Source organism: Meleagris gallopavo, chromosome 20 (genome assembly GCF_000146605.3).
Source record: "Meleagris gallopavo isolate NT-WF06-2002-E0010 breed Aviagen turkey brand Nicholas breeding stock chromosome 20, Turkey_5.1, whole genome shotgun sequence".
In the NCBI taxonomy this organism is placed as follows: Eukaryota; Metazoa; Chordata; class Aves; order Galliformes; family Phasianidae; genus Meleagris; species Meleagris gallopavo.
Window position 1 is genome coordinate 7,870,708 of NC_015030.2, and position 10,030 is coordinate 7,880,737.

At 41.8% G+C, this 10,030-nt stretch overlaps 1 protein-coding gene across 1 annotated transcript; it reads left to right on the forward strand.

Moving 5' to 3' along the window:
• Window positions 1-1,376: 1,376 nt before the first annotated feature.
• On the forward strand, window positions 1,377-7,054 carry KPNA2 (karyopherin subunit alpha 2). The gene is made up of 11 exons (XM_010721516.3): window positions 1,377-1,501; window positions 2,182-2,300; window positions 2,396-2,533; window positions 2,986-3,074; window positions 3,708-3,976; window positions 4,681-4,775; window positions 4,864-5,127; window positions 5,725-5,958; window positions 6,050-6,232; window positions 6,340-6,489; window positions 6,587-7,054. The coding sequence occupies exons 2-11, from the start codon at window positions 2,229-2,231 to the stop codon at window positions 6,677-6,679; spliced, it is 1,587 nt and encodes a 528-aa protein (XP_010719818.1). The 5' UTR covers window positions 1,377-1,501; window positions 2,182-2,228; the 3' UTR covers window positions 6,680-7,054.
• The last annotated feature ends 2,976 nt before the right edge of the window (window positions 7,055-10,030 follow it).

Below are 10,030 nucleotides of genomic sequence, written 5' to 3' on the forward strand. Positions count from 1 at the left end.
GCGCCGGCAGCAGCCCCGCCCCGCCTCGCCCCATCTGCTCCGCTCGCAACGCTCTCCCGTGAGCGGTCGCGGCGTTTTTACCTTCTGTTCTCCCTCCGCTGTCCCGATTATCTCAGCCGCAGTTCAGACTCTGCGGGGCCGCCTCTCCCACCCGCGCCGTGCGCCCCGTTCTGCAGTAACCTGTTGGTTTCCCTCAGCTGCCCGCCCTCTCGCCGCCCTTTAGGCGCCGTCCCGCATGTGGAAGAGGCCTTCAAGCTGGCCGCGCACAGCTTGGCTCCCTGCAGCCCTCCGTGCCCTGCAGTGCCCATCCCTACGCTACCAGCCTGGGCACGCTTCTCCACACGGCGCCCTCCAACCAGTGATGACCTCCTCTGAGCACCACTGTGCCTCTTCTTTGGCCCACCGGGTGTTTTAGTTCAATTTCTATTTTGAAACTGCTTTTTTAAAATTTTCCATTATTTGCCATTTCGGTTGACCAATGTGCTTTCTCTTCTCTTGACTTCCTTACCCCTGCTTGAACGTTGAGGGATGTTATTATAAAGAGCAGCACAGTAAGGCACAAAACCAGACGTGTAAAACGTGGCTGGTAATTCCTTCTTCACTCCATCTATCTTTGCTAAGTGCTGTGTGCCTCTCCAGATCGGTACAGTTTAAACCACACACAATGCAGTGGTTTAATTGGCAGGAATCGATGTGCATCTGTTTACCCTGACTTGTCCTTTCACAGAATCACATTATCGTAGGGGTCGGAAGGGATCTCGAGAGATCATCGAGTCCAACCACTGTCCTTTAAAGGCATTGAAGTGCTGGGGTTCTGGCAGCCGTGATTCCTTGGTTGGGATCCACAGTAATGATTGTATGATTTTATTTTGGTTCGTACTAATTGCTGCTGGATTGCCTTAAATTCTTGTACGCCACATTTCTGGGATTGGGATCACACGGGGGATCTCAGTAGAAGGCCTCGATGACTTCTGGTTAGTGATGCAGAAATGAGGCCGTACGTGAGGAAATGATGTTTTACTGACACAAATCGCTCAAGACCGGCAGCATGAATGAGAAAAACCTCCATACTTGCAGCCAACAGTAAACCCGTGGCCACCCCACTCGTTGCCCAGGCGGCACGAAACTACAAATCCCAGCATGCCACAGCCGTCGGTCCCCAGGGTTCCGGCCCCGCGTGCGGCGCGTTGGATGCTGGGAGTTGTAGTGCCGGGAGGGCGGGCGGCCGTTTGAGTGCGTGACGTTCGCTGCGCTCTTCCGGGAGCACGGCGAAGATTTTCTCCCTTTCATCGCGAGATGAGCTGCATTTCAAACCGGCCAATCAGAACGTTGCTATGGCTCGAACTGGCCAATGGCAGAGGGAGGGAGCGGGAAATTTAAATCCCGCCTGGAGCCGCTGAGATTAGTGGCAGCGTGGTCCTTGGCTGGGGAGGCAGGAGGGCGGCTTGTGTGCGGAGTCTGCAGCCGAGGTCCGGAGTCGGAACGGAAGAGTACTGCAGAGGTGCGGTGAGGAGCAGGGTGTGGTGCAGTGGAGGTGTGGAGTGTGTGCTGCTGTGTCTGAAGGGACTGTGCTCTGTTGGCGGTGGGACACGCTGGCACTCTCTGTTTCTGCTCCGGAGCTTTCTGGGTCTCTGCGGTCTCACAGTGCTGCTAAAAATGAATCTGATGGGGTTGGCACGTCCCGGAGGGGTTTTTGTGTTTTGGTGGGGCTGTGTCTGAGATGAAGGTAGCTTTTCTGTAGTGGCTCACCTTGGAGCTGGCCTTGTTGTGGAGGCCTGCTTCATTGCTGGCGTAGCTGCTGCTGGCTGTGCCGACGTGGTGAGCTCTCTCAGGTCTTCCTGGTGCCAGAGCTCTGCTCTTCTTGAGAGGGGCTGGGGTGGGTGTGGGTGGCAGCCTGTGCCATAGATCCTTAGGACATAATGGAAATAACTTATGCGTTCTAAAACGCTGTCTATAGGAATGAAAATGATGTTTGTAGCTCAGAGGGTGTTCTGTTAATGTTAGAGGCAGCTGTAACAGCTAAGCTTTTTTTAAAAGGCAGCTTGTTATGTTACTAATATCTTTAATCAAGTCAGAGGGTGTTAATGTATTTGCTATTCTCTTAGGCTCAAGATTTGAATCCATCTTTTTGTGTTCCTGTGACCTAAACTTCTAGTGTTTACCATTTACTCTGGTTTTCAGGCTTTTTTCTCCTCGTTTGTCTTTTGAACTCTAATCAAGTAATCAAGATGTCCTCTAATGAGAATACCAATACACCAGCTCGCTTGAACAGATTCAAAAACAAAGGAAAAGATACTACAGTAAGTATTCAAATGTGAGTAAATATTATAGCTAGCTATCAATACTTGATAGAGTTGTAAAAATAAAGAACTTAATATGAATGCATTTTCTCCAGGAAATGAGAAGGCGGCGTATTGAAGTCAATGTAGAATTGAGGAAAGCTAAAAAGGATGACCAGATGCTTAAAAGAAGAAATGTTAGCACTTTTCCAGATGATGCCACTTCTCCCCTTCAGGAAAACAGGAGTAATCAGGTAAGTGGGTACCCAGAACAAGTGGCCACAATTTCAGTGGCCACACTAATGCAAATTTCTTTTCTTGTGGGACATTGTAGTTACATGCACATTACCAACTGAAGGCTGTGATAATAACTTTAATAGCCTATAGCTTAGATCCTTAAGTAGCTTGTGAGCATGTGCAATATTTATACTCTTCTCTGTGCTGCTGATAAGGTATCTTGTAAAGAGCTTGGGCAGTTGTTTAAACGTGCTGTCTCTCTGTATCAGTCACATGAAACAAAGTTTTCAATAGTTGAAATGACTGTAGATTAAACTAGCTGAAGTTTTGGAGTGTCACATAAGGGCATAACCCTTATTGAAGGACACGACTGAACTGTGGCCTCTTTCTAGCCTTGTGTAAAGGCTTCTGCAGATGTGTGCCTCTCCCAGCAAAGTGCTCATGGAACTTGTTTTTTTTTTTTGTACAGGTTTCTGCACACTGGTCTGTTGAAGAAATAGTCAAAGGAGTTAATAGCAATAATATGGAGCTTCAATTGCAGGCTACTCAAGCTGCCAGGTGAGGAGATCTGAGCTCTGTGTGCAAGTCAGTAACTAGGCGTGGTCAAAGGTTTGGCTTGTGAGCCTAAACACTGAAGGGCAACAACTATGGCTCTTCTCATCAGACAGTACTTCAACAGACACATAAATTGGCTTTATATACTATGTTTAGGAATAATTATTTTAGTCACAATATTATAGAGACCATGTGGCTTCTGAATGTTTAGAGTGCAAGTATGCCAAACTTCCTTTCATCTTATCAGATCTAAAGTCTAAGTTGCTAAACTAGCAGCACTGAAGTTATGTAAAAGCTTGCTTCTGACAGTCTCTACCCTTTTGTCTATTGAGCAATGTCTATTGACTTGGATGTATTACAACTTGGCAGGTCTGCTTTGCTCCTGGAGTTGTAACAGAGCCTCTTATGAAGTAAAGACATACCTAAACAATGCTCACCAGTTCACGAAGCTAGTATTCAAGCTGTCTGTAGCTTGTCTGAATTTTCCCTTGTATTTTTTACTTTCCCCACCCTAATTCTTCTCTCTAACTTTTTTTTGTTGTTGTTGTTGTGGATGATTTTATACTGACTTAGTGGAATCTGTTGCTCAGATCTCTGCAGACACAAATAACACTTCCTGTTTGTATCTCTCCTTAGGAAACTCCTTTCAAGAGAGAAGCAGCCCCCCATAGACAACATAATTCAGGCTGGTTTGATTCCAAAATTTGTCTCCTTCTTGAGTAGAGCAGACTGTAGTCCTATTCAGTTTGAATCTGCCTGGGCGCTTACCAACATTGCTTCTGGCACATCAGAGCAAACCAAGGCGGTAGTAGATGGTGGGGCTATTCCAGCCTTTATTTCACTTCTGGCCTCTCCTCACATTCACATCAGTGAACAAGCTGTGTGGGCGTTAGGAAATATTGCAGGTATGTCAATATGCTACATAACTTTCAAACCTATTCCCTTATCTTGAAATAAGAGAACACTATTACTGATTTGCTGTGTATAGCATGCTGAGCTTGGAAACTACCTTGGTGATGTTCAAGTACATACATGATCTACAATGTAGAGTATGCTATGGACGAGTCTTTACCTTCAGTCTTGGCTTATGTCATGTATAATCTGGCAACCTGTAAGTTGTATTAAATGGTCACATTAAAATTCAAGTTTCAAAAAGCTACATAACCATGCCATGACACAGAACTTTTCTTAGAGGCCTCTGACTTCTATCAGTGAGCTCTGCTGTGTATACTGACTTCAAGGAGGAAGCAAGTGGCTCATGTAATTGTGTATGTGATGGGCAAAGCTCTTCGCTTTGTAATAGTTACTAGTAGTAACAGTTACTAGTACTTTCATATCAATAAGCACACTGAAGTTTTTCATGCACCTTTCAGGATTACTTGATCTGCCAATGTTGGATCCCTTTCTCCAAAATATAGTATTATAACTGCATTGTTGTTTTCTTACACTTGTGTTTTTATTGGCATAAGACTTGACCATCAAAATAGTCCTTCTTCCAATTTTACTTATTTCTTACCTAGCCCTTAAGTGTAGTATCATGTTCCATCATGAATGATTGCATACATGCATACTTCTGTTTCTTAACAGGTGTCTTTTATTATCTTTATAGGGGATGGTTCTATCTACAGGGATCTAGTTATTAAATTTGGTGCAATTGAACCACTGCTGAGTCTACTAGCTGTTCCTGATCTCTCCTCTCTGGCTGTAAGTTTACATACTCAAAGTACAATTGCTGATGAGTGAGCCAAGAGTTAAAGTAACAGATGTTAATGATTTATTTCAACTCTTGCAGTCTGGATATTTACGCAATGTTACCTGGACCCTCTCAAACTTGTGTCGTAACAAGAATCCTGCACCACCCATAGAAGCTATTGAGCAGATTCTTCCAACTCTCGTCCGACTCTTGCATCACAATGATCATGAGGTGTTAGCAGACACATGCTGGGCACTCTCCTATCTAACAGATGGTTCCAATGACAGGATAGAAGTTGTTGTGAAAACAGGATTGGTGCCACAGCTCGTCAAACTGCTGGGATGTGGTGAACTGCCAATAGTGGTAAGCTATTGGGCATGAAAGTTGCCATTGCTTGACTTGTGGATAAAACTGAGGTTATAATAGCATTCATTTAAACTGAAGAGTCTTGTCATACAGAAACCTGATGCTTGTTCCAGATCTTGTGTACATAAGCCTTGAGCTTCTATCTTGACTGAAAACTATCCCAGATGAGGCATAGACTACTGTTGAAGAGTGACCTTGACACATGATTAATAGTTTTTGCACGCAGGCCAGGATGATGATCAGTGTTCTTTAAAGCTTGGCTTCAATTCTACACTATAGTTAGAAATACTTCCTCCAGAAACAGTGTTTAGAATTGGGCTATTTGCACAATGTAACTACACTGCATCAGTAATATAATTACTATATCAACACTTAAACTTTCTGTCCTGAGTAGTTTGCAGATGAGTCTCAAAGGTTTGTAGTCTTAGTGTGTTTAATATCTGTCTATGTAATGCTCATTATGAGCTTTAAGCTTGTCTTATTATCAAACTGTTAACTAGAAGGCTGGAGCAGAGGGTCATAAATGGCTATTTCATCAAGCATGGCTTAGATGACACTGTTTTTTCCTAAGTACTGCTTTCACATCTGTTTCAGACTCCTTCACTGAGAGCCATAGGAAATATTGTTACTGGTACTGATGAGCAGACACAGATTGTTATTGATTCAGGAGCCCTATCTGTCTTTCCAAGTCTCCTATCTCATCATAAAAACAACATTCAAAAAGAAGCTGCATGGACAATGTCCAACATCACAGCTGGACGTCAGGACCAGATTCAGCAAGTTGTAGATCATGGCCTTGTGCCATATCTCATTGGTATTCTGAGGAAGGTAAACAAAAGTTGCATCTACTGTGTTATGGCTTTAGCCATTATTGTTGTCTGTACTCTAACACTTTTTTTTTTTTTTTTAACCTTCATAGGGAGATTTCAAATCTCAAAAAGAAGCTGTGTGGGCTGTGACTAACTACACAAGTGGTGGAACAATTGACCAGATCGTGTATCTTGTTCAGGCTGGTGTTGTTGAGCCTCTACTGAATCTCCTCACTGCTAAAGACAGCAAAACTGTGCTAGTAATTTTGGATGCTGTTTCTAATATCTTCATGGTACGTGGATGCAGTATACTCAGTTGCTGTCCAGGTTGCTGCCAGCTGTTTTTCAGTAGAGTTAGCACCATACACGTTTGATGTTACTTCATGATTGTCTTTTCCAGGCTGCCGAGAAGATAAATGAGACTGAGAAACTTTGCCTCATGATTGAGGAATGTGGAGGTCTAGACAAAATTGAAGCTCTTCAGTCACATGAAAATGAACAGGTGTACAAGGCCTCAGCCACCCTGATTGAAAAATATTTCTCAGCAGAAGTAAGTGGCTGCTGTATAACTTCACTCTGCTTTTGTAGTCTAGTGCTGATTAATTGATTGAAATGTTACTGATCTTTCCAACTTTGTTTCCTTCTAGGAGGAGGAGGACCAGAATGTTGTACCAGAATCTACTGCTGCTAGTTATACTTTCCAAATTCAGGGCAGTACTCCTGATACTTTCAACTTCTAGATGCTGCATACACTGCAACCACCTACAAGCCACTTGGTGTACAAATGCTGCCACTTCTGTGTCTTAATAGCCCCTCTTTTTTTTTTTTGTGACCTCTAGCACTTTGTCCAACTGAAACATACTTGAACAGTTCAAAACTGTACATATGTGAATTTTTAACTGTTAAATTCATTCTGACATTCTTGTAAATACATCTTCTCACTTCTGTCTTCTAGCCTTTTACTGTCTCTGTCTTACAAAAGATGCAAGTAGGTAATATAAGCTTCTTTTTAAATGTAACCCCTTGCTCTGTGTAACATATTACAATCAAAACACTGAGTAAGCTTTTAAGGAGGATTCATTTCAAGTTCAATAAAGTGTTAACAATACATCAAATTAATTGTGTCAATTGCTTTCTTGAATGGGAACTGGTATGGTAAATGCCATGAATGAAAACATACATAATGGTAAGAATGCTGTTATAAATCATGAAACTTGATTCCAGAGTTGGTTAATCAATGGTAAGAATATTCAGGTGGTCTTAGCATAGTCCTCAAACTTAAAGAAGTTACCTTAGTTACCTGCTTAAAAAGGAAACTTTTTAATAATATCTGGTCTTGTGTTGTTATGTACCTTCATGTCTTAAAATGCTTATGTGAGTCAGATTTGGATGTAATTCAGTTCTTCACAAAAGGTATTTGACGTTAAAATGGTAGCTTTTTCTAAATAAATTACTGTTATTCTTATGTGCTGTTGCTACTTCAGCAATGACTCATTTGAAGTAGTAGATACCATTCTTGCTTTGGTTACTGTATGCAAGGCTACTATGGTCTGTTTCACCAAAGGAAAAGTGGCTGATCTATGTGTGCTTCAGCAAGAGTTCCAGCTAAAGAATAAATGGGATAATAGGAGTAGAAATCTGCTGTGCTACAGCAAACGGGGCCAAGCTTACACTTGCACGAGCTTCTCAGATTTTCAAATAGCTTTATTTTATGATAAAAGTGTTGATTAAGCTCACGCTGGCTATACTGGATCAAGGAACTGGATCTAGCGACTGAGCTAGCATAAGCTTCTGCTGGTCTCCAGGCATGGAGTTCATCCACGGAGCTAAGACCATGGCCTATATAGACTTTTATGTTGCTGGTACATCACATCAACAGCGAGTTGTAAACTTCTGCTGTAAGAGATATTCCTGAAGTGACTAATGATGATTTTTTGCTTTTGACTGTACTGCCTTTATCCTGGCCCAGAACAAAGCTATAGCAAGCAAGCTTTGCAATCAGTTGTAGCACCTATACGATAGCATTACTATACCTACTGTATGTTTTGGTTAAGTTCATGTTTCAGTGTTCTCTGTCTCTATCTGTCCTCTAGAGATAATGGTGCTGCTAAGTAGTTGATGATTAAATAAGCTTTGGTGACAACTGCACAATAAATTCTGGGCAAGGACAAAATTGGTGGCACAATGCTGGACTGATGGATAGAACACAAGTCTAGCAACACCAGTACCGCAGCACTTGTAGGATGTGATTACACAATTCCCACTGTGGTACCCACGTAAAGTAGAAGAAATCATTTGCCTTTTAATGCTGAAGCTTTACATATTCTGAGAAACATTAAGAGCAGCAACAAAAGACAACCAGGAAGGTCTGTTATGCCTTTGCAGTAAAGACTTCTGTCTTTGCTATGCTGTGGAATCTCCAACTTTGTCCTAAAAATACTTGCAGTTACAGAGTTGTGTAAATCTCTGTAGAGAGCTAAGGAACTAGCCTATATAAAAGTAGTTATGCAAAACCAGCTTTCATAAAGCTACTGGTGCCATGTAATTATGTCTGTGGGTTGCGAAACATAATTCAGAATTCTTGAGTAATTTTAGGTGTCTAATTCTGTAAAATAATTCGTCTCCCGGCAGAGGGTGCTACAGGCAGCACCACAGTTCGTTCTTCTCTGCTTTTAAGAGGTTGGTGTGGAGTTTCTTCCAATGTGAAGGACTCAGGGATGACATGCTTTAGTTTTTCTTTAAAGGAAAAGATAAAACCTATCAAGAATTATCCTGTAATTACAGGAAGCCACTATGAGCTAATTCCTGAGTGTTTAACAAGACTAAATATTTTATGTAAGATATAGTCTTCTAAGCATGTTTTTTCAGGTACTGCTGTTTTAAAATGCACAACTTACTTCATTGCTTTTTAGCATATATACAGATATTTGACTTTTTCTGGGGTGAGAATTGAAAATGCTTATTGAATAATATTATCTCTACTTTTCTGTCACAGAGTACTGGTCTCAGAGTTCTCTAGTATACTGAGATAATAGGACACTGTGCAGTCATCTTTAGATGCCTGATAGACCAGCACTTTGTTTTTATCCACAAAAAGTGTATTCAACCTATCCACCAATACTGCTCTTGGCAGAATGCATGTCCACAAGCAATAATCTACAGTGATTATGAGTAAGTGACAGGGGTGAGTCACTCTCTTATTTCAAGAAAATGCAAACTATTTCTGAGGTTAAAATCTAGTCACCCGTTAGGCTGTGTTTTTAGCTTTAGAAAATGACAGGAGCAAAAGGGGAGAGGAGAGTTGTTAACTCTCTTAGTTAGATTTGTTAGTAGCTTTGTTTCGTTGTGTACTATTTTGGTGTTACCCAGCTTGACTTAAGAGCTAGCCATATTTATTTGGCAGATACTTAATTCAGGGCAAGGGCTGAAACAAATGTCTGATGGCCTATGTGTCAGTCTGCCGACTTGTCTGTGCTGAAAGCAACAACAACAGACTCCTGCTGACATCAACTGGCTTGGAATGGAGTTGTTGCTAATTCTTCTTTATTTGTGGCAAGATCCCAGCAAACATAACAGCTTCTGAAATTCTGATGCTGGGAAATGCTGTTGGTGTGATTGCTTCCACTTGCTACTTCCTAAGATGTGAAGGAAGAGCAGAGGCTTTGCAGTCTTATTCTTCAGAAGGGTGTCCACATATTTTCTGCTAAAAGAAGTGCTTGAAGTTGTAGAAAAGCTAGACCTGGTCAATTTAGGAGAAATCTGCTCTTGTTTTTGCATGATTTAAACTGTGAAATATTGTCTTAAGTGAAGCTAATTCCTGCTGCTCAATAGGAAATAATTTAAGTTGTATAGAACTACCTGATGATGTACCAGCAAAAAGAAACAGCTGTGAGTTGACTAAAAAGGAATTCACTAACCAACAGCATTTCATAGGTCTCTTCTGTTTCTAAATCTGCTTTGCAGAAGAGCAAACTGAGATATAAGTAAGTTATCCACAGATGTCCAGAAAGTAATGGGTAGAATTAACCTGGAGCCTGGGAATCCTGATGTCCATTCCTCTAGTGAACTCATGGGACCCCCATTCGTAATTA

Coding starts and splice junctions, on each gene's coding strand:
- KPNA2 (XM_010721516.3), top strand. CDS start 2,229: ATGTCCTCTAATGAGAATACCAATACACCAGCTCGCTTGAACAGATTC. Junction 2,534..2,985: donor AGGAAAACAGGAGTAATCAG/GTAAGTGGGTAC, acceptor TTTTTTGTACAG/GTTTCTGCACACTGGTCTGT. Junction 6,233..6,339: donor CTGTTTCTAATATCTTCATG/GTACGTGGATGC, acceptor TGTCTTTTCCAG/GCTGCCGAGAAGATAAATGA.